Raw genomic sequence first — 24,442 nt, 5'->3', positions numbered from 1 at the left:
CTAGGTTTGTAGACGGCTTCCACTAATATTGCACGCACTTAAGTTACATTATTATTTCCATTCGATAGTTATATTATCACTTTATTGAGTAGTTCAGGGATGGGTTAAAAATTACCTCGGTTTTACAAATGTTTATCTTCTGTGTTTGCTGTAGAAATGAATTTAATTACCTCTGACTATTGAAAATTGCACCGGGGCGGTGGATTTTGAACTAACACCGAAACATATGTGTTACTTGAACTTCCTAGGCAGTTGATAGAGCAATGTTAGAGCGTACATCTTATTGCTCGTTCAGACAAACGACAGACTCGATAGCCTTGCAGTTTCCTCGTCATCTCACTAGCCCATTAGTGATGCAAACGTAGATAATAATCTGACTCCCTGCCACTCCTTCCTTTTTACATGAAGAAATCATCATATTTTGCTGCAAAAAGTTCGTTTATTCCGTTACCAATTTCACAAAATCGAATGCAATCGAAGATATGATTACAATCATTCATATACAAGTAGGTAAATGCAATGTGTCGAATACATGATTTTCACAGAAAACGCCGAGGGGCACAAGAGATCAGCTACACTTTACACGGCGATAAGTATTTGCACTGCATTCAGATGCTGAACTATAATGAACGTCTGGAACTTGCCTGTGTCATCATATCGAGATTGTTCGCTGAACATTGACTTGGGGAAATATTCCATTGTTCCTCGCATCAACCACAAATATATCATGATTACTGGTCAATACGCTTGACATAGGCATTTTTTCATCGATCGATGGTGCTGTATTTGATAACGCAAAGTATCTGGAGTCATTTATTATAACAGTTGTTTGATTATATAGCTGGCACATGTACGTCCTATGCAGAGGTGGCTTTTGGAGTGGGCGGTCGCTGGCGCCCCTCGCTTTCGATGGGCCCCCCTTCTTCGTCTACTTGCTTTTTTCGAACGTTATCATTTGACGATTAACGGCGATAATCCCTGTACCGCTGTACCCATCCCTATGATACCGTAGAAATGGGTTAATCATCAACTCTCTGCATTCGTTTGAAAGTCCAATATGGTTTACTGCAAATGACAGATTTTACTGCCAGGAAATGTTAATTCCTGCAGTTTTTAGGCGTTTTGGGTTGTAACCACACTCTTGACTAAACATGTTACCAAAAAATATTATAGAAACCGTAGTGATTATTGAAAGGCGGGGAAGCTTCGATTACGTACACATAGGGGGCCCCCTGAGTTTCGCCCAGCCCCCCCCCCCAATCGTAAAGCCATCACTGGTCCTATGCCCGCCACATCGGTTACAACAACATGGGTAACAACAACAACATGCGATACAAAACGATCCCCAAGTAATCAAGTAGCCTATCCTTTGGCATATATGTGCACGGCATCGATAGTGACTGCGACATCCATTTCATTCGTACATGATTTGTTTCAACCTGGAAGAACGGCACCTATATGGATATATATATGCAAATTATATGGAATCGGAAACGTGCTAAAGATCGAATTTCTGGGAACAACACCCCACATTTTACCAATAATACCCGTAGTTTAGGCAACATCGTTGCCTTTTATCACATATGCAGCAAATCTGCAATGTTTCAAGTTCAAGTGCTGTTACAGCAATGAAATATTTGAATCTATGAACATAGATTTATCGACACAATTCTCATCGTCCAACAATATGAGTGCAAGCTCCATTGATGTTCAGGGTAGCGAACGTCGTTTGCATAGCAGTATAATAATCAAATATGAATGTAACCGTATATCGCGGAGAGAGATGATATTCTTCTTTGCCTGCACCATCGACGCGACCATGACGACGGACTTGCGATACGGCCGTGAGGTCATCTAGTCTGCGCACCAGTTTTTTCTCCTCCATGCTGTCCGTGATTGCTGAGCGCCTAGCAGGATAGCTGCGGATACCAATTTTCGAGTCTTTGATATGACATCGTGTCTGGGGTGTGTCCGGACTGCGTTGATACTCGGACATCATGTCTTAAGGGGGGCGTTCGTACATCGTGTCTGGGGTGTGTTCGGACTGCGTTGACACTAGGACACCATGTCTGGGGGTGTTCGGACATCATGTCTGGGTTGTGTTCGGACTATGTTGCCACTCGGACATCGTGTCCAGGGGATATGGTGGTGCTGCGACTGATGTTATTGTGAATACAACGACTGCTCTTATTGTGAACATGAGACTGCTCTTATTGTGAACATGACTGTCCTTATTGTGAACATGAGACTGTTCTTATTGTGAACAAAATTGTTCTTATTGTGAACATAATCGAACCAACCCTGCTCTGATTTTTCGTGTTGCTGCTCTTTTAAAACCAATCTTTATGATATTTGGTTGTTTATATAGCTCAGTAGGTTGGAGCATGAAACTATAGAAATTAAACATGGAACGGCAACGACCGATTTTGCAGCTTCGTTCCGCTTCGCCGGGGCTGGAGTGGAGAATCGTTTTGCGTAAGCGACAGTAGGATTTCTGGCAATCCAAAAGCTATCTTCCCGAGCGCAGAAATTATTGAATCTGGTCTTGATCGAAAGCTACTGTTGCACTGATTCCGAAAATATGAAGTAAAATAATTATCAGGCACTGATCCACCTAGAATCCGTCCTCCAAGTCTGAAATATCGGCATTGTTCGAACAATCGGAGAGTCGCAACGGGTCATTGTTATGGTCATTGTGTTGCGGTTACTCGATTGTTCTGAACAATGCCGATATTTCAGACTTGGAGGACAGATTCTAGGTGGATCAGTGCCTGATCATTATTTAAATTTATATTTTCGGAATCGGTGCAACAGTAGCTTCCGATCAAGACCAGATTCAAGAATTTCTGCGCTCGGGAAGATAGCTTTTGGATTGCCAGAAATCCTACAGTCGCTTACGCAAAACAAGTCTCCTCTCCAGCCTCTGCGAAGCGGAACGAAGCTGCAAAATCGGTCGTTGCCGTTCCATGTTTAATTTCTATAGTTTCAGACTACCTGAACATCTCATAACCTAGTTAACCTCTAGCTTTATATAATAACATAAACATGGATATTATATGCCTCGTCTACCGCTCTCAGAAACTTAAAATTACACACAGATGAAGCGGCTGAACGGAACGTGCATCAAAACTGAATGCGCGAATCTGGACCCACTTAGGTAATACCGCGATGACGCAATTGACGCAGTCAGTCATCCCGGAGTTCTATATATCCCTGAATCGCTTACGCAAAACAATTCTCCACTCCAGCCCCGGCGAAGCGGAACGAAGCTGCAAAATCGGTCGTTGCCGTTAAAGCTACTGTTGCACTGATTCCGAAAATATAAATTTAAATTATGATCAGGCAATGATCCACCTAAAATCTGTCCTCCAAGTCTGAAATATCGGGATTGTTCAGAACAATCTGGTAACCGCAACACAATGACCATAACAATGACCCGTTGCGACTCTCCGATTGTTCGAACAATGCCGATATTTCGACTTGGAGGATGGATTCCAGGTGGATCAGTGACTGATCAATATTTTACTGTATATTTTCGGAATCGGTGCAGCAGTGGCATTCGATCAAGACCATATTCAATAATTTCTGTGCTCGGGAAGATAGGTTTGGATTGCCAGAAATCCTACAGTCGCTTACGCAAAACCACTCTCCACTCCAGCCTCGGCGAAGCGGAACGAAGCTGCAAAATCGGTCGTTGCCGTTCCATGTTTAATTTCCATAGTATCATTATAGAAATTAAACATGGAACGGCAACGACCGATTTTGCAGCTTCGTTCCGCTTCGCCGAGGCTGGAGTGGAGAATTGTTTTGCGTAAGCGACTGTAGGATTTCTGGCATTCCAAAAGCTATCTTCCCGAGCGCAGAAATTACTGAATCTGGTCTTGATCGAAAGCTACTGTTGCATCGATTCCGAAAATATAAATTAAAATTATGATCAGGCACATATCCACCTAGAATCCGTCCTCCAAGTCTAAAATATCGGCATTGTTCGAACAATCGGAGAGTCGCAACGGGTCATTGTTATGGCCATTGTGCTACGGTTACCCGATTGTTCTGGACAATGCCGATATTTCAGACTTGGAAGACAGATTCTTGGTGGATCAGTGCCTGATCATTATTTAAATTTATATTTTCGGAATCGGTGCAACAGTAGCTTTCGATCAAGACCAGATTCAATAATTTCTGCGCTCGGGAAGATAGCTTTTGGATTGCCAGAAATCCTACAGTCGCTTACGCAAAACAAGTCTCCTCTCCAGCCTCTGCGAAGCGGAACGAAGCTGCAAAATCGGTCGTTGCCGTTCCATGTTTAATTTCCATAGTATCATTATAGAAATTAAACATGGAACGGCAACGACCGATTTTGCAGCTTCGTTCCGCTTCGCCGAGGCTGGAGTGGAGAATTGTTTTGCGTAAGCGACTGTAGGATTTCTGGCATTCCAAAAGCTATCTTCCCGAGCGCAGAAATTACTGAATCTGGTCTTGATCGAAAGCTACTGTTGCATCGATTCCGAAAATATAAATTAAAATTATGATCAGGCACATATCCACCTAGAATCCGTCCTCCAAGTCTAAAATATCGGCATTGTTCGAACAATCGGAGAGTCGCAACGGGTCATTGTTATGGCCATTGTGCTACGGTTACCCGATTGTTCTGGACAATGCCGATATTTCAGACTTGGAAGACAGATTCTTGGTGGATCAGTGCCTGATCATTATTTTAATTTATATTTTCGGAATCGGTGCAACAGTAGCTTTCGATCAAGACCAGATTCAGTAATGAGAGGGTAAACTGCGGTCACCACTTGGTGGAATCGAGAGCTCTGGTCCTTTCAGTCGCGTTGCAGTTGCGTGTGACTCCATACATCAGCAGTACCCGAGCGACGTTCGCAGTTCTTGTATGATTTAGTAATGGGTAAAATTGCTGGAAAGACTTTACAAGAACTCCGTAAAGAATTGAAAAAACGTGGAGCGAAGACATCTGGCCGGAAAAGTCAACTATTGGAAAGGTAAGTAGGGCGTGTTGCTGCGGTATGCGCACCACTATAATTAAGCTGGGTTTTATATAAACAATTGCATGCAGTCGGCCATCTGTCCATCTGTGTGTCTGTCTCGTATCAAATTTATGAGCTACTCCATTGTTGTTACATAGACTCGAAGCTTATGACCGAAACAAAGATTTCCGGGGACCTCAAATTGTCCTGCCAGCACCAGACCCTGTGGAGTGGCCAAAAGAAGGATTTAGCCAAATATGTGAGGATCACCAGCACTCAGTACCTCCAGTGAATAAGGATTTGATCGACGGATACTTCCGGTACAGACTAGTTTCAGACAAATCATGCTGTGCAGATCTCAAAGGCATTGAGAAAGGGGCAAATCTTTTAGAAAGTGAAAGAGTAGTGGTGGCCAGCTTCGTTGAGAACAACCGCAAGTTTTTTGTCTCGGGCTTGGTGTGCGCAACCATGCGTAGTGATGTTAGTCATTGTGTTGGAATACTAATGAAAGGCCAAGAATACTTAGGTCTGTTTTTTTCAGCTCACCTATAATGTGAAAGTTGCGTTACTGCCAAGTGGTGAAATCCAGAATAGTGCGTGTGAATGCCCAGCAGGAGCCGGTCTTCACAGTACGTGCAAGCATATTGCAGCCATTCTCTTGATGCTTGCATGTTTCAAGGAGTCAGGCGCACTTAAGGTTGCAAACGGCTGTACTGACGCTCTTCAGACTTTTAACAGGCCTCGCAAGTTTCGTTTAGGTAAGACAAAGATGATCAAAAACAGGTTTATTATCTAAGATTCAGAGTAGGTTATTTATATATATATAGATGATTTGATCAAAACTTAATGTAACAATTCTTGGATTTACAGCTTCTCCGGTTAAATGCCAAGACCTGTTTGTCCAAAAGAACGATGAGGATCCACGACCTTCAAAATTTCAAAACTGGCCTGGCTATAATGATTATGTCAGAAATCAAGTCATTGGTTTCTGCTTTTCTTCTGGCAAAGACCTTCCGATGCGGCACATGTACAAAAAAGCAAATTTGTTTGAAGCCACTCATGATCATAATTATTTTGGTATTGACTGGAGACAGTACTGGGTGGACTATTCTTTAAAGGTGGGATGCTTCTTTTCCTAGTAGGCCTAGTGGTAGTTGTTCGTAACCATGTTTCTTTTTAATGAAATTGTCTATTTTGTTTCCAGATTACAGAAAAAGAAGCCGAACAGATTCAGTCTGCTACAAGACAACAAAGCCACAGCAGTTTGTGGTTTCGTCACAGAGAATGGCGATTAACAGCAAGTCACTTCGGCACCATTTTCCATCTCACAGCCCGACGTAATCTCCATTCTCTGTGTAGCACCATCCTTAATCCCCAAAAACTCAAAGTTCAGCCAATTATTCATGGAAAGACCTATGAGCCAATAGCGAGGCGGGCATTTGAGGAAGAGATGTGTGTTACTGTAGACTCGTCAGGTCTCTGGATATTGCCATCGTTTCCCTACCTTGGGGATACTTCAGATGGGTTAGTGGGGTCTACCCACACCATAGAAATTAAATGCCCATACACTGCCCGTGAAAACCATACTGCACCAGGGAAGGACTTCTCATTCCTCGAGTTCAGGTCTGATGGGAGAATGGCATTACGTAGGCCTATATCGCACCCATACTACTGCCAAATACAAGGAGGCCTGGCACTAAGCAAGAGGGATGCTTGCTACTTCATTGTGTACACCCCCTGTAATGGAAAACCGTGCATATTGATCGAGGAAGTGCAGTATGATGACAAATTTTGGAAGGAGTACCTTTTGCCTAAGCTCAGAGACTTTTACTTCACTTCACTTACTTCACTTTTACTTTACTTCACTTCACTTCAATCTTCCACTTCTTTCTGGTGTCTACGCGAGTCGGAAATCGGTGACCGCCGGCATTTGAGCAACGGGGAACAGAACAACACGGCATCACTACTACCTCTATTACTACTTTACTACTATAACTACTCCACTACTACCACTCCAATACTACCTCTACTACACTTCTTGCGTCGTCGTCGTAGATACGTAAACAAAGGACCAGTCGCACGCGCGCCCTCTAGTGACTGCAATTTCGGTTTACCCTCTCATTTCTGCGCTCGGGAAGATAGCTTTTGGAATGCCAGAAATCCTACAGTCGCTTACGCAAAACAACTCTCCACTCCAGCCTCGGCGAAGCGGAACGAAGCTGCAAAATCGGTCGTTGCCGTTCCATGTTTAATTTCTATAGTATCATCATAGTGTCCTATATGGTGTCGACACAAGCAAATCGCACGGTTCAATGAAATTGTATCACGTCACAGTTTCCATTTGGCTACAGGCAATTTGACGGTGATTTTTGACCGACTTGCCGAGCATCAAATTTGATAAAACGGGTATCAATCGAAAGCTGCCGCCGTACTGATTACGAAAATATAAATTTTATTCCGCTCGCGGCCCTGGAACCCCCACAATCAGCCTCTAATTTTTCATTGTTATTGAGATTGGCATTGGGACGCAACAATGCTGTCTGGCGAAACGACAGACGCAACAATACTGTCTGGCTCCCTTTTTCTCGAGCACCTGTCTCGTTTCGCTAGACAGCATTGTTGCGTCCCAATGCCAATCTCCATAACAATGAAAAATTAGAGGCTGATTGTGGGGGTTCCAGGGCCGCGAGCGGAATAAAATTTATATTTTCGTAATCAGTACGGCGGCAGCTTTCGATTGATACCCGTTTTATCATATTTGATGCTCGGCAAGTCGGTCAAAAATCACCGTCAAATTGCCTGTAGCCAAATGGAAACTGTGACGTGCTACAATTTCATTGAACCGTGCGATTTGCTTGTGTCGACACCATATAGGACACTATGGTATCATTGTCTGTTGTTTTTTCGACGGCATATCTGATATCAGACGAGTGCAACGAAAGCAGTGGTGACAAATAGCGATGTCGGCAGAATGCGTCAGATGTGTTGAACTAGCCATTACCATTCGCAAATTTATTCATCTTCAAGTCATATAAAATAAGCCGAGTCATTGACTTGGGTCGAGTCATGCGTATTGACTCGAGTACAAGTCGAGTCAATCCAAATATTGACTCGAGTCGAGTCATTTTCCCATTTCAAGAAAATGATTTGAGTCAAGTCGAGTCACAAAAAAAAACGTGACTCGAGTCTGACTCGAGTCGAGTCATGACTCGAGTCATTACAACCCTGATCCCAACACTGCTATCGACTACTCGGGACTTATCATCTGGAATGCATTACCACCACATATCCGTGAATTGCCTTATAATAGATTCAAAAAAGCCCTACTTGACCACCTCTTGTCGTTACACTAACACTGTTGCCCTACCTCGCCCAGACATTGCTTCATTGATCATTTGCTACCATTGTTTGATTTTTTTTGCTGTTTTCATTTCTTAACTAAACATTTTTTACAGCCAGACTGTTCAGAGTCAAGTGTACCTGTTTGATGCTGGTGTGATCAGACTAGATGACCTTCACGGTCTTATCGATCATTCCTATCTAATACCGAATACTGTGGAAGCATATTTTCTGTACCACCATCACTGCCGTTTGTTATGTATTTTGGTTCAATGAAAATAAAGACTCTCTCTCTCTCTCTCTCTATCTCTCTCGTTTATGTTGATTTACGAACAAAAATTGATCCTATTTCAAGCCTTCAAAATTCCGGACATTTTGGCATATTTCAGAATTCCTCCCGGACGCCAGTTTGAACAGTGATATTCCGGACATGTCCGGGAAATTCTGGACGTATGGCAACCCCAACGTATGGTAGGCCTAAACTATAACAACACATGAATATCAAATAAAGGGTACACAACGAATGCTGATTTTACAGTCATGGAGAGTCCAGGCGGATGCAGATAATCTTCCCCACTTTTTTTTTTCTGGAGCACACCGCTATAGGCGTTCGAAAGCTCGTTCAAATTGATACTGCTATGACGACAATAATATTGGTCAACCTGCGCAAAGTTAGGGACATATTGCCAGATGGGGTCTATAACAAGTACTACTAATTTTGGGAAGTACTGAAGTAGCTGTCTTTTTATGCCATTAGTAGAAGCAACTACTTAAACAGATTATATGCAAACTACTTTTCACACTTTGGGTTTTGGAAAGTAGAAAGTAGTTTTGGGATAATTTGGATATTTTTTATGAGTGCCATAAGAAGCCCGTAAAATAGCCACTTATCGTAACTGAATATATTACTGAAGATTGGCCCTAGTCGCACTACTCCTGTAGGTTTTGCTTATTTGCGCTACATACCATAATGGTGACCTTTTGAAATTTTACTTCCACTACTACTTGAACTGTTCTTTCGACCCATGACTATCGTAAATGCATATATTTCCTAAGATTGTACCCATTTGTCAGGCTAGCTTGCCTTTTATATTCTCTGCTGTACTTTCATTCAGTGTGCGTGCATGCCTCTTCTCTACGTCGCCTAATCGCAGTCTTGTGCTGTTTCGAAATGTTGAAAATAATAATAAACTGAATAGCTGTTACTCATAGCACAAGGTTTACCCCGTCAGTAACCGCAATGATAAATATATATATCATTGGTAACGGCTACACTGCGAATGCAAAAACTAATTATCCGTTAGATGACACTGACAAGCTACATGCTTCGCTGATTTCGTTTCCAAACAGAGTGAAATCAGCGTGATCTTTCGTGTTGCTGCTCTTTTACAACCAATCTTTGTGATATTCGGTTGGAATATAGATAACTAACCTACGGATAGATGGGCAACACGAGAGTCACGGTCGAGTAATGCGACAACGGCAGATTTGTTGTCGCTTTATAGCATGAAACGGGAGCGTAATTGCTAATCCCATAGACTACGACCCGAGCGCTCATATTTAATAAAGTTGATCTTATTTGAAAGCTACAGTCGCACTGATTCTGATAATATACATTAAATTTTCATTAAGGCAATGGAACCACCCCGAAATAGCCTTCAAAATCTGAAAATCGGCATTGTTCTAAACAATCGCAACCACGCACGGACCGTTATTATGGTCATTGTGCTGCGCCGTTGCAATTGTTTTAGAACAATGCCGATTTTCATATTTTGAATGCTATTGCGGGGTGGTTCCATTGCCTTCATGAAAATTTAATGTATATTATCAGAATCAGCGCGACTGTAGCTTTCAAATAAGATCAACTTTATTTAATTTGAGCGCTCGGGTCGTCATCTATGGGCTTAGCAATTACGCTCTCGTTTCATGCTATGAAGCGACAACAAATCTGCGCTTGTCGCATCACTCGACCGTGACTCTCGTGTTGCCCATCTATCCGTAGGTTAGTTATCTATAGTTGGAGGATGAAGCAGATGCGACCGCTCCTGGAATATACCACAATATGAAATTATTTGACGATGTTCCAACATACAATTTAGATTACCGATAATCAACTCGATCATTCGCGAGGTGGTGGTAATCGACCGCAATAACTCTTTGGTTTCGTGTCAATACAGCGAATAAAAGTGTAAAGCAAATCGATGGAAGAAGGTTTCATAACTGCATTATGGCAGGGTTGCCTCTGATTTAGCACTGTTCAGTGTTCACCTTGTGTGTAGTTGAATTTCCTTCAATTCATACTCGTGACGTTGATAAACGTATTAGGATTCTTTCAACAGGCATTACTAGAGTTAACTAATCATCTTTAATTCAATAAAAGTGCCTGAGTGTATTATAATAATCGTAGGATAATTATAGTTGATCGACAATCATGATGCAGATTGTGTGTCCAAATGTAGAGAAACATTCAGTGAAGATGATGGAAGAATTACATCGAATGAAGCAGGAGAACGATCATTGTGATTTCATAATTCAAGTAGGAGATGATGTCTATTACACTCACAGAAATGTCTTGTCGGCTGGTTGTGCATATTTCAAAGCTATGTTAAAGTATGATACAAAAGAGAGTCGCGAAGGAAAAGTTGTTTTGAAAGAGGTCGATTCTCAGTGTGTGAAAAACTGCATCGATTTCATATATTCCGGCAAATTTGAGATTCCTGATGAAAAGATGAATGATCTTCTTCATGTCGCAATCATGATGCAGTTGGATGACGTGAAACAGGCAGTATCTGACATTTTGGAGGAATCACTTAATGTAAAGAATTACTTCTCTACGAGAAATGTGGCCGATATGTATGGACTGGATGCCATCTCTACGCAATGTAGAGCATTTTTCCATGAAAATATCATGGAAATATCAAACCAACCCGAATTTGGAAATATTGAAAAATCTTGCATCCAGAATTTTGTGAAGTTGGAGCAATCAAAATTATGCGAAGAAGAAAAATTAACGTTATTGTTCAATTGGGTTGAGAAAAATCGCAAAAATCAGGAACATTTGCACGAATGTCTTAAAGCGATCAAATTTAATGAAGTCTCTTCGGCATTTTTACAACGTCTCTTGGAATCAAACCAAATTATCGGTAATGACTTTGGACTGTACAAGTTGATCACTCGACATCTGTTGAAAGCATCACAGAAAACAAACGGAGAAATCAGCAGAGATGAATTGATAATTCTCTTTGACAATCAGGCAGATTGTATCAGATCCGTCAATCCAGTAACTGAGAAGCTAGAGAAGTTTCACGAGGAAAAGTTTAGGAATTTACCAGTGTTTACACCGATTTGTCTAGACTCATACATCTACGTTTTATGTAGAAATAAATCAGTTCATCGTCTCAATTTTCAGAGCAAAAATTCAAAATGGGAAAGGATGAAAGATATGATTTGTTACCATGGATCTGATCCTCGCTCAGTTTCTTTGTCAGGATCGATATTCATTGTTGGAGGAAGCAATGGTAAAGCAACAAGTGATGTGGAAATATTTACTTCCCCTGCGAATCAATGGTTTCAATTGAAAGACAAACCTTCAGCTATTCGTTTAACAAGTCTCGTATCATTGAATGATTCCATTTATTGTGTCGGAGGCGTAGGAAAAAATGATCGCATAGTTTCATCATTCTGCAGATTCACTCCATCCTCGTCAGAGTGGGTTGATCTCAACCCCATGAGATATCCTGTGTGGGGGAGTGGTGTTGTTGCAGTTGATCAGAAGATATTTGTGATCGGTGGCTGGAGTATAGGAACGAAAATTGACAGGGTAGAATGTTACGATGTTACTTCAGCTCAATGGACTTCATTATCTTCTATGAATGCTTGTCATGGTCGGGTATCTGCTTATCACATTGGCAAGTGGATTTTTGCAGTAGCATATTTCGAAAACTCTAATGCAATTGAAAAGTATGAATTATCTCAAGACAAATGGACTATGATGAAACCAAAAGTGGTTCAATGTTTTGAGATTTACAAATCCGTATTGGTGAAGAGATAGATTGCACTCACCTGAGCAAACTTGTACAAATTACTGGATTTTTCAGATCCGAAGCAACTGCAGTACTTTATAATGCGAATTACTGAGTTGGAAATAGAATCTTCGTTTCAAAAGAACAGGTTTTAGACTATGAAATTATGGTTTTCGACCCTCAAAACTCACTCCCTGGCTACGCCACTGTTAGTAGTGTTGACTCCAACCTAGCAATAGCTGCAAGAACGTCACGCAACAGAACACCAGTATCGCTATTCACGCTAAACTACTCGCTTTCAAAATTTGCAACTGGAACTGCTCTTTGACCATGAACCAACTAGATTAGTAGTTTGTACAAGTCTGCAGCTGAGACATGAATGAAGATAAAGTCGCTCACAAGATAAAGCTCTATGCATTATAACTGCCTTCAAGATTTTGCATTTTATTCTTTCAAATCGGCGGAACTTCGTACGTTCAATTATTCAAATTGTGTCATGTGGAAACTACTTCACGGTAGATTCGTATCATTTGATGAATGCCATCGCAATAGTAGGCAGTAATTTTGTGAAAATATACTTCATGATTTGTACGAAAGTGCATAATCATGCCGGCAATTCTAGTTGATGCAGCCCATCATATATTTACTACCTTTACCTTTACCTATTTACTCATTATAGATATGGTCGATCATTTTGATGACTTGTACAATTGATCCCACTAGGGCAGGGGTCGCCAACCTTTTTGCAATCAAGAGCTACTTTTTGGGTACTGATTTAAGCGACATTTATAGCACCGGGCAAGAATCACATTGCAGCAAGAGAGTCTTTTAATCAAAACATCTCATTTCAGCTAGCTAGCCACTAAGACTTTTCAGGAAATCATGAATTACTTCGCACCATATTTGTATAAATTATACAACAACACTCACCTCAAATTTGAAAACAAATCATGTCACACATTACACCAGACATCATTTTATCTGTTTCTGTATCAGTCAGCGGGAAGCCTGGCATTGCATGCTATCAACTAGTGCGCTGTACTCAGGTATGTAACTTGACAATGCAACTCATAGTGAGTGTTCCAGATGTGCATTAGTGAGGCGTGTCTTGTGTTTGCTTATGATGAAGTCCATGTCCGAAAAGGTTGATTAACAACGATAAGTTGAACCAAACACGCTTGCAACCTTCACAGCTGCTGCGCATACACCACTGCACTTTCCGTGTTAGCAAGGCATTAAAAGTAGGTAGTGCGCCCTGCGCCGTATCCAACGTCTTCGACATCTTGTGATTCTATTACATGCTGGGGTGTTAGTATGTGTCTAATTGTAATTGAGGATATTTGATATCATCATTTTAAGTGTTTATATATATGTATTGTCATTTGTAAGTTACCGGTACATGTTATTGTGATTTAAACAAGAATAGCTAAATCAATCAATCTATTCATTTAAAAGCTCGCTGATAATAATCTGACGAATATTGGTCAATGGTGCGATCCGAACTATTTTTAGAACATGCTCGCGGGCTACTCATCTGGTCCTCACGGGTTACCTGGGGCCTGTGGGCGCCGTGTTGGTGACCCCTGCACTAGGGTTCTATGGCCAATATCAGGAGTGGGGGAAACCTACTGATTACTTTAAGCCGTATAAGTTTTACCCTTCCCATAATTCAGTATGAAATAACCTGCGACACTCAATGACTCCATGCTTGAAAATTTCAGATGAGTGTTTATGATCTCTTCCTTGTCCTTGCCGCATACAATATTTGTAAGTTATTTGCTCTTCAAAAATTATACTCACAACAGTGTGTGCTTCCGAATTGAGCCTAGGTTACAAGTTTTTATGATAATCGTGGATTAACAATGAATGACTAGCCTACGTAATAAAATCTGATGAAATTTTTGTTTATCCTGTTTTTGATTGTTTTTGACGAATTTGGGGACGCTCATTCAAGAATTGTCATCAGTTTTTCGCTATCCATAATCAAGATACTGTACTAAAATTGTACACATACTCAACGTAACCATTTCGATTATGTTTTTATTGGTAACTCGTTTTGTACCACAGCTGCTGGTACGATTGTCATGCTTGAGCAGCCTGTGCTGTATATATAGATTTGTTGATTTTACTTTTCATAACCACTCTTCATTTTGTCTCTGTGGATTGCAATCAGAAGACCACAATTCATAACATATCATTTATTGATCTGGTCGCCTGTTGTGAAATGAATCAGTTGGAATCTGACATGCATCAATGTCTGACGACTCTACCTGGGAGATGAAAGTGAGTGATATTTACAAAATCAAAGATTTCAAATTCGGTTATTTGCCATCAATGTTATGCCGGGGTGTTTTGAAATGATAAAATTATCAGCAATAAACTCAACCACTAGTACCGATCTTATTTCAATCTGCAACAACAAATTGGGTGACTGTTAAGTTCCAATTTAAGTTGTTTCGAACCCGATGTATCCTTTCTTTATCATCACAGGCACGGATGTTCTTTCGATCAGAGTCAAGCAAGTTGTAACTTTCAAGCAAGTTTATTTAATGCCATTCAAGGTGAGTTTTATCGGGCTGCGTTATTAGGATGTACATCATCATTCTATTCAAACCTACCTAGGTATTTAACAATTGATAACTGAAGTAATGATATCAGTTTTCTATTTGAGGCTACGTTGAAGTTATTATCCAAGTTTGTAGGAAGTGATCGATACGCACGTGACTTCTAATAGAACGATTGAGATATGGCTAATAGCTATCCTCTCTCGTGCTGCATATGCTCCTCGAAATCCCATTTGAAAGCATGCACCATCCACACCTCTGTATTCGTTAGTGGCAATCGTGGTCGAAGCTCGTCCTTCGCCAAGTCCTGTTACAGACCACTTACTTGATAGTGAGTGTTCAGCATTTTTTTTAAAGAAACGCGACTTTGCTGTTTGCTATAGTCTCCATTATATTGTCAAGTGCGTAATTGCATTGTTGAAATTTAACGAAGTTTGTTTCAAAGTCACTGTAGTTTTCAAATATATGGAACTCCTCAGAAGTTGTAGGCTAATTTCCAACGGTTTCGTACAACAGTGGCACCATTGTGTTGTACGCCCAAAGTAGCAGTGTTGGCGTGACTCGAGTCAACTTTTTCGTATGACTTGACTCGGCGTTCCAGAAATGCTGATTTACTCGTGACTTGCAGTAAAATTGTTGAGTCAATTTCAAGTACTCGGGGTCAATAAAAATCCGTGCACTTTACTAATGCTCGGATTGCAGCAGTGACGCAATAAAATAACAAGGTATCTATCTATTTTCTATAGACTGATGGTCATTGTTTCTAGGTGATCACCATAACAAAATCTATTGGATAATTTCTCAAACCAGCGTCCCGCGGGCATTTTTTTCGCGTCCTGCAAAGGCATTTTGGAGTTCGAAGCATTCGAGAATCTTTAACTGCTAATTTTTTTTTTTAATTTGATAACTGGGAATTTGCTCTAAAACTACTCATCAAACTTCACTATTACATCACTTTCAAAAGTTGCTACACAGTGGAAGAGCAGCTATTACGTCAAACACTCACACTACTTGTTTATGATGGTAAAACATGGCCCGTTAATGATTCGTGACTGAAAATTGTGATTTGGACTTGAGTGCGACCGTTTGTAGAATAACTCGATCTCGGACTCCCGTCCCGTCAAACGTCACAATCAGAGAAGGAATTATTGGGACTCGGAACGCCACGGACGCAAAAAACTATCAAACTGGTATGGGGAATGGTAACATATCAAAAGGTGTTAGCTTGTGTTGCGTAGTTTATGTAGATATCTAAGTAGCTCGGTATGCAGACATTGGGAGTATGTTACCCTCTTGATGTATAGTTGTTACATCCTGTGTCATCTTGGGTATCTTTATCCTTGTTACCATCGCCAATAAATGTAGCGAGTATACAGTAGTCGTAGCCTTCACGCCTGTAATACCAATGGATTCTTCGGCGAATTGACATATCTCATGCTATAGCTGTTATAAATCTGTTCCAATACTCGATGGTAAATCTAACGCTGATTTAATTTGACTTAGGTAGTGATTGATCAATACCTCAGTTATCAGGAGAAACCCCGAAACCCGGATTAGGCTGTACTGCTCCAATGCTCTGATATCAGATCAATTTTTGTAAAACTCTATAATATTCTATTGTGACAGTCAAAAGTCCGCTAGCTGCAAAATTATTACGCGACAGCTTTTACGGTGTCCTGATGCATTTGTACGGTGTGTTAGTGGTTTTGGAAATAACTGTGTGGTTACAATTATAATTTTAATCCAGTCTAGTCTATGTCGCAATTTGCTCCCTCTTGCCATAAAAAACGTATCACGCTTTATTCCAGCGTCCGTCTCGTTCGGGGTGGATTTCCGGCCCGTCACGTAAATGGTCGAAGGTCAGACCACCAGCGGGAGTGATCCGCCAGAAAGTGCCCCAGGTCCCACCGCTGGTTCGTGTGCGTACAGGAAAAGTAGTTTGATCCCGATTCAAAAAGGTGGGTGACAAATGTAGATGAAGGTTGGGTTGGGGGTGAATCGACATTGTTGTTTTAGGAGCAGAGTTGATCAAAGTGTTCATCGTCGGTACTCAAATAAAAGGAGAAGGAGCGTTGAAATTTCTACTGAAGTACAAATGGAAATCGTGATTTCCAGATATGTAAAAAAGTACCGTAAGTAATCTCTGTTTTGCCGAAAAACTGTAGCTGGTAGTAGTTTAAAATTGCTACCACGCAAGTTGCAAAACTATCACAAAACTACTACCTACTATAATAAACGAGTAGTTTTTCCTAAAAACTTGAGTAGAAATGGAAGTAGTTTGAAATCGTCATCAATTAAGTAAGAATTACAAGTATCACAAAACTACATTCCACTTTGCGAAATCCAAAGTGTGACAAGCAACTAGTTTTTTTCAAAAAGTAGAAGTGTAAGAGTAGAAAAACTATCGAATGTAAACATATAATGGCAACGACCGGTTTTGCAGCTTCGTTCTGCTTGCTGAGGCTTTATTCAGTCTTAATTTGCAGCAGCGACTGTAGGATATCTACCAATCCAAAACTTATCCCCCAAAGTGCAGACTTTACTGAATCTGGCCTCAATCGAGAGCTACTGTCGCTACTGATTCCAAAAATGTATATCAAAAATTGGCAGGCTCCATAAATGGGTGAAAAATCTCCCTCAACATTTAAAATCTGCATTGTTCAGAACAATCGGATGACCGCAAAACAATGACCAAAACAATACCCATCGCGGATCCTCCGTTGCTCGGACAATGATGATAATTCAGACTTGGAGGGTGAATTCTGGGTGGTTCAGTGCCTGATCATATTTTAATTTATATTTTCGGAGTCTGTGCGACAGTAGCTTTCGATCAAGACCAGATTCAGTAAATTCTGCGCTCTGGAAGATAGCTTTTGGATTGCCAGAAATCCTACAGTAGCTGCTGCAAAATGGGTCGTTGCCATTCCATGTTTACATTCGATAATAAAAACTAACCACTTGCAGTAGTTGTAGAAGTAGACGAAACCTACATGAAGAACTTTGAAAAGTACAAGTTCAGATTCCTATCATATGTGCAATCATTTTGTCAAAATGGGATATCAAAATAAGTGCGGGACCCACGGAAGATGGTGAGTTTTTTGGGTTCGCCCCCCTGCGTGGGTGTATTGACTAGGGTTAGGATTTCAGAATCAAAATTGAAATCGCAGGATTAATGAAATAGAAAAACACACATGCATGCCACATTCATTTATTATAACACCGACGTAAAATTATGGGAACATTAAGAGTATCATCGTTTAGGTGGTTTCTTATTATTGTCGCTCTGATTGACCTTTCCATTCCTAATTTGCAGTTTTTCCACAAACCTCAGCAAATCAGCCCGATACAGCGAAATGTTTGTATCATTAGGGCTACTCATTGACTAAAAGGGTTTGCAGGCAATTAAAATTAGCTGACACAGTTTGATATCTTGTATCAAACGGTCATTTGGCTGATGCAAGCCATGAAGGTTCAGCAGTTACAAACGAAATTGCTTCACATAATCTACCCTAGCTTCCAATATCACAAATTATATATATCAATCGGCTTGCGGTTTCCTAATAATGTTTCCTAGACCCCAGTTGAAACCACTGTTAGACCGTGATCCAATACTCTCGATTAGTTTTTATCATTACCATTTCTGATAGGTTGCAGCCTTACCCATCCCTATTCCGATTAGGATTACTACGGATTTGATGTATTATGTGAAGCTGAACTGGACAAGTTTTGAGTATACTACAAAATGTTTCCAAAAAGATAAAGGCAACTGGCATGGTTCATTTTTGTTCCATAGTTTGTATTATTATCGCAGCAATGTAGACTGTTCAAGACTGTGAGCTTATATTTTAACGCTGCTTCAAGAGCAAGTAGTAATTGCCAATAATTTCACTTGTGAAAATGATACAATTCTTTCCGATGGCTACTTGCTAAATGACGAGTTATTGAACTAAGGGTTATCCTCGCACTTACTGCACATTCTCCTTGAGAGCCCGTTTAAAAGCTTGGATTCATGCACTGATCTGTATTCGTTAAAGGCGATTGTGGTTGACCTCTTTTTTGTTATGGAAAAATCCATCGATGTCGGACATTGAGCACTGGGGAATGTGTAATAATGGTTTTAACACGCACGACGACAGCTCTGTGATGCCATAAAGATGAATGAGTAAATCAAAGCGAAACACACCCTGCGCACAGTAACAGATTTTCTACCCAAGAAGAGAATATTTTTCACATTTTATGGCTCTATACAGTTAAAAGTGATCGGTGGAAAACTGTTCAATAGCTTCACTGTTTTTGATCAAGTCACATTCAAGCAGCAGTGCTATAGTCTTATCCTTCCTGATGCATAATAATTAGATTTTCTTTCAGGCTTTATCTCCTCCCATAAGACAAGATCTCTTTATCAAGATTTCGAGGGATCGTGATGATTACAGGTGAGTTTCTGTGTAATTTTGTAACATGTCCAGAATTGGCAATAGCAACATTCTGTCCACAATGATCACAATATCAGTGTGAAATGAATCAATTGAAACCGAATGGATTCCATACACCATAACGTCATTTCTTGTAAGATGTTGCTATCCTTCGCATTGGCACACCAGATATTTAAACCCTACCTACGCCTACGTCTAGCATTTACTCATTCCGATTTGACAAAGAAATCATGCAAAAAATATTGGGCACGGTTTTCCAGTAAATTCGGACTGAGGTAAAGTCTGTTAGCTGTATAGATGTAATTCTGATTCTAAGCTCATTTATAATATTATAAATAATATGTAGTTATCGTTGTACTCTAATTTTGAAGACACCTTGTATTTACAATTATGATTGTAACCGAATCAGTGTTGCATTTTGCTTCGTGTTGCCAACAAAAAAACTACCCACTTTCATTCCAGCATCGCCCTCGTTCAGGATGGATTTCCGGCATGGCACCCAATTGGTCGAAGGACCACCCACCACCGGGAGTGATCCACCCTTGGTCCGAACGCCTACAGGAAAAGTCGATTGATCCCGATTTAAAAAGGTGGGTGAAGGTTGGGTTTGGCAGCGATTCAGGAGCAGATGTGGTCAAAGTGTTCGTCGTTGGTAATTGACTGAAAGGGTAAGCAGTGTGGTAAATTTCTTTTCAAGTACAAGTAGAAATTTCCAAATAGTAAAAAAATAAAGTATTGTGGGCCTAGTGCAGTGGTTCCCAACCTTTTTCCACCCACGTACCACTTCAAGGTTTTATGCGGTGCTCGCGTACCACCTACATAATTTACGCACGCCGTAGGCGGTCGAATGTTTTCACCGTTTATGACATCATACTCACGTATATTTGAGCTATGTGAGGTGTAATAACTGGGGCGATTTTTTCCCTAAAAATCGGAGGATTTTGACCAATTTTTGACATCATGTACGCAAATTAGGTGTTTTCGCACATAATGTTATATTCATTTCTGGTAGGGAGTGGGACTGTCTGTCCTTACGAAAAGCGTTTTAGACCTGAAAACTTACAAATTTTGACATGAAAAAACTTTATTTTAACGATATCTGGCCCAGTAGTTACACCACGTATTATGGTAGAGTTGACTAAAATTTGTTGTAGTGCAACGAAATATACTTTCTTACATTCTCGGGTAGAAAGTGTTTGTGCTTACTAAGTAGCTTGCCAAGAATGGAGAAATACCGTTTAACAGCAGTAGTTGTTGGCTGGCAACACTGAAGCTGTGCGTTCACTGCTGGTGACACAAAATGTCGCTTCATACTGTCAATGTTGCCATGCATCACAATTTTTCAATATGTTCTTGATGAAATAACCATGCGATGTCAAGCAGTCTTGCTTCAGTCACGATATTACGGTACGTTGAGCATAACACCATATCAATTGTCAACCTTATTTGTTCGTTTAACAATTTATGATCCTCGATGAGCAGACAATGGGCCGCCTACAACGGTAGGCCTATAAAGTGGGCTACAAGCTGGAAAATAGCAAAACTACGATACAAACGAAATGGAGGGGTCCAAAAAATGTGGACCTTGTAAACAATTGACAACTTTATGACTTAACGCTCAATCGCCCTAGTAATAACAAATTTTATTAAACTAGGCATTATCAGCTCGGGTTGATGAGATGCATGGAATATTTTTTTCACAACATAATCAAAAAAATCCAACACATTCAGAATCAACCCAACTAAGCTAATAACTTCCTTCGGTCGAAAAAAAACGTATGTACTCGCGTACCACCTGGATGACCCTCGCGTACCACTAGTGGTACGCTTACCACAGGTTGGGAACCACTGGCCTAGTGAAAAGATTGCGAGCGAAATCCAAAGTGTAACAAGCAACTAGTTTTTCCTAAAAATTTGTAGAAGAAGAAGTGGAAGAATATAAAAACCGACCGCGGTGAGGTGGTTGTAGATGTAGACAAAATCTAGTTACAGAACTCTGAAAAGTAGAAGCTCTGATTTCTATCATCCGTGCAGTCTTTCTTTCAAGATAGGATACCAGAATAAGTGCGGGTCCCACGGAAGATGGTGAGTTTTTTTGGGTCATTCCTCACAAGAGTTCAGATTTAGGGATTAAAATTTAAACCCGACGATTCGGATTTTTACTCCCCAACCCTGAGATTAGCGATGTAGAAATATACACTTGCAAGTCACATTATTGTAATACCGACTCAAAATCGTGAGAGCACTGAGAATATCGTCGTTAAAGCGGTTTCTGATTATGATCACTCTGTTTGACCTTTCTATTCCAAATTTGCAGTTTTTACACAAACCTCAATGTCAGCTCTAAACAGCAAAATGTTTGTAACAATAGTTCTACTCATTGACTAAATGGTTTGCAAGCAATTAATATCACATGATGCGGTTTAATACCTTGTATTAAACGGTCATTCGGCTGATGTAAACCATGAAGTTATAGCAATTAGAAGGAAAATTGCTTTACATGGTCTACCCTAGCTTGCAATATCACAAATTAGATTATTCGATCGGCTTCCGGTTTCCTGAAAATGTTTCGTAGACCGCCGTTGAAAACCACTGTTAGATCGTGATGTGGTAATCTCGACCGCTGATTAGTTTTTAGCATTAGCGTTTCCGAAGGATTGCCGCCTTCCGATTAGCATTACGAGGGATTCGATGTATTTTTGTTAAATGAGGGGTACAAGTTTTGCGTGACCTTTAAAATGGTGTACCGTTTTAAAAAAGATTTGAAACCACTGGTGTAGTTCATAGTTGTGCCATGGTTGGTATTATCGGCAAGGCAATGTAGCGTGTTCAAGACTGTAAGCTGATATTGAAACGCTGCTTTAAGAGCAAAGTAAATGCTACTACAGCTCTGATAGATGCTTTCTCGATATCTCGTGATTTCAGTAGAGTTGATCCCGTGATTCCAATGCTAGTATTGACTTGACCCCCTAGTATTTTTGCAGACCGAGGAGGACGTGAACCGGCTCAGTCCTGTTCGACGTTTCAAAGCGAGTAAGAATGGCGGCTCAGTCAAACGAAGAGTTCGTTAAATTCGAACCCCAGACCCCCTGTCTGGGTCGCAAGTTGTCACGACGACGGAATCAGACAGCGACAAAATTTCAAATTTGTCGAGGGAGAACTCATTACGGAAAGCGCCTTGTTCACTTTGCCGACATCGAGTGACCGGGCGAAGCGCACTGCAGGCCCCAAGTAACAATCCAAGTCGGACCGCCAAATCAAACAATTGACCCAAAAAGGCTTATACGGTCCTGACAGACTTGGATAACTGGATAGTTTTAATTGCCTTATTCGACTAATTTGAGGAAATGCCAGTAATCTGACTCTAATCTAATCTGTGAAATGTTTCTTGCTCTAATTCTAATATAATTTGGGAAATGTTCCATTCTAATTTCCGGTTTACTGTAAAGTTTACAGAAGAACTGTATGGTCTGAAACGAGCCAAGCTTGCGATACATACACTGACCATTCTCGTGCTCATGTGAACGAACTATGATTTGATATGAACTGCTAGGCCAGGGGTTCTCAAAGAGTGGGCCACAGGAGCATTTGAGGTGGGCCACAAAGCTATTTATAAAATTTTAGAATTACGGTAATGTAAGTTTTGTTATATTAATCGCTAAAAATATATTCATATTATCGAATGATTATACATAGGCTACGTAAAGCTTTTCATCCGACTCTGATGAGACGTTGTGGCGCGTATGGAGTCAGCATGTTCAAGTCGAAAACAGGAGGGAGAAACAGCGGCTCTTTCCAATGGCTATGACAACCTACGGCTAATAGCAATTGAAATAATTTCGAGTAGGCCTATATAATAACTGGAAGGTAATTCTGAAGTAACCAAGTATTCCGGCATGGTCATATGTCGTATGCCGTTGAAAGGGGTGTGGAATAAACTCGGAATGAAGGGTAATTGAGGTATAGATTTACTGTACTATGGCAAGTCGTATGATTGTGAGATAAAAATAGCCATAATTTAAAATTATTAGCAACTTCTGGTGGAGGTATATGCACCACCATAACAAATCGTAATGGATTGTGGGTTTAGCGGAGCGCATTAATCTTTGGAGTCGGTTCAAAATGCCCGCCCTGGAAATTATTGTACATAGTGTAAGAGTGACATGAATTGATTGTATCATTGGATTGAATATTCCGACATCGCAACTGCAGTTGGTTTGGTACAAGACATACAATGTGCATTGTACAGCATGCATATTGAATATATCTTTCTCCAGTTCTCTGTAGTACCCCATTCACCAATAAATTGTTTGAAGCGGACCCAGAATAATTATATTATTCCCCTTCACGCGATTTCATGGTCTTACAGGTCTATATTTAAATATCATCAGTAAATTATGAGAAAAATGCGCATATTTTAGAGGAATAGGATATCGGCGCCGTCGATAACTATGCATTGAACAGGATTATGAATCTAGGATAAGAGGTGGGCCACAGCACATTTTCAAACCGGAAAATGGGCCACGGCCAAGAAATGGCTGAGAACCCCTGGCCTAGGCTGAGGTGGGTGTCCGATCCCATAGACAACTCCAAGTCGCTTCGACATCTTCCTTTCTTTTCATTGTATCGCATTTTTTGTGGTGTATACGACGGATAAAATTGCTAATAAACCAATGATGATGATGATGGGTATATTTTCAAAGATTGTATTAGCTTGTCTTGTCTAGCTTGTCTTTTATATTCTGTGCTGTACTTTTCATTCAATGTGCGTGCATGCCTCTTCTCTACATCACCTAGTCGCAGTATTGCGGTGTTTCAAAATGTTGAAAATATTATTAAAATGAATAGCTATTACTCATAGAAAAAGGTTTACCCGTCAGTAACCGCAATGATAAATATATATCATTGGTAACGGCTACACTGCAAATGCAATAACTAATTATCCGTTAGATGACGCTGACAAGCTACATGCTTCGCTGATTTCGTTTCCAAACACGGAGTGAAATCAGCGTGATATTTCGTGTTGCTGCTCTTTTGAAACCAATCTTTGTAGGACTGTTCAGTGATCATGAATCATGATCACCTTGTGTGTA

At 40.5% G+C, this 24,442-nt stretch overlaps 3 protein-coding genes and 1 long non-coding RNA gene across 6 annotated transcripts in view; all 4 read left to right on the top strand.

Moving 5' to 3' along the window:
• LOC145455441 (uncharacterized) overlaps positions 1-24,442 on the top strand; it is a 303,427-nt gene that overhangs the window by 13,893 nt on the left and 265,092 nt on the right. The gene's annotated exons all lie outside the window — the stretch shown is intronic.
• Positions 4,212-7,825, top strand: LOC145440380 (uncharacterized). 2 transcript variants are annotated; one of them, XM_080317990.1, is made up of 3 exons: positions 4,212-5,006; positions 5,862-6,109; positions 6,196-7,825. In XM_080317990.1, the coding sequence occupies exons 2-3, from the start codon at positions 6,008-6,010 to the stop codon at positions 7,261-7,263; spliced, it is 1,170 nt and encodes a 389-aa protein (XP_080174116.1). In that variant the 5' UTR covers positions 4,212-5,006; positions 5,862-6,007; the 3' UTR covers positions 7,264-7,825. The 2 variants fall into 2 exon arrangements, with proteins under 2 accessions (XP_080174116.1, XP_080174107.1); XM_080317981.1 differs by lacking the exon at positions 4,212-5,006 and adding an exon at positions 5,161-5,749.
• LOC145440371 (kelch repeat and BTB domain-containing protein 12-like) lies at positions 10,340-17,366 on the top strand. Its single transcript, XM_080317969.1, has 4 exons — positions 10,340-14,635; positions 14,843-14,913; positions 16,725-16,874; positions 16,933-17,366. Exon 1 carries the CDS (start codon positions 10,762-10,764, stop codon positions 12,379-12,381), a length of 1,620 nt encoding a protein of 539 aa, XP_080174095.1. The 5' UTR covers positions 10,340-10,761; the 3' UTR covers positions 12,382-14,635; positions 14,843-14,913; positions 16,725-16,874; positions 16,933-17,366.
• LOC145440366 (uncharacterized) lies at positions 19,243-24,035 on the top strand. The gene is made up of 3 exons (XR_013915534.1): positions 19,243-19,349; positions 19,812-19,939; positions 22,334-24,035. It is a non-coding gene; the product is annotated as an uncharacterized LOC145440366 (long non-coding RNA).

Source organism: Botryllus schlosseri, chromosome 1 (genome assembly GCF_051294905.1).
Source record: "Botryllus schlosseri isolate E-star chromosome 1, Bs_hap1, whole genome shotgun sequence".
NCBI lineage: Eukaryota > Metazoa > Chordata > Ascidiacea > Stolidobranchia > Styelidae > Botryllus > Botryllus schlosseri.
Note: the sequence above shows the minus strand (reverse complement) of the source record. Positions and strands in the feature narration are given on the sequence as shown.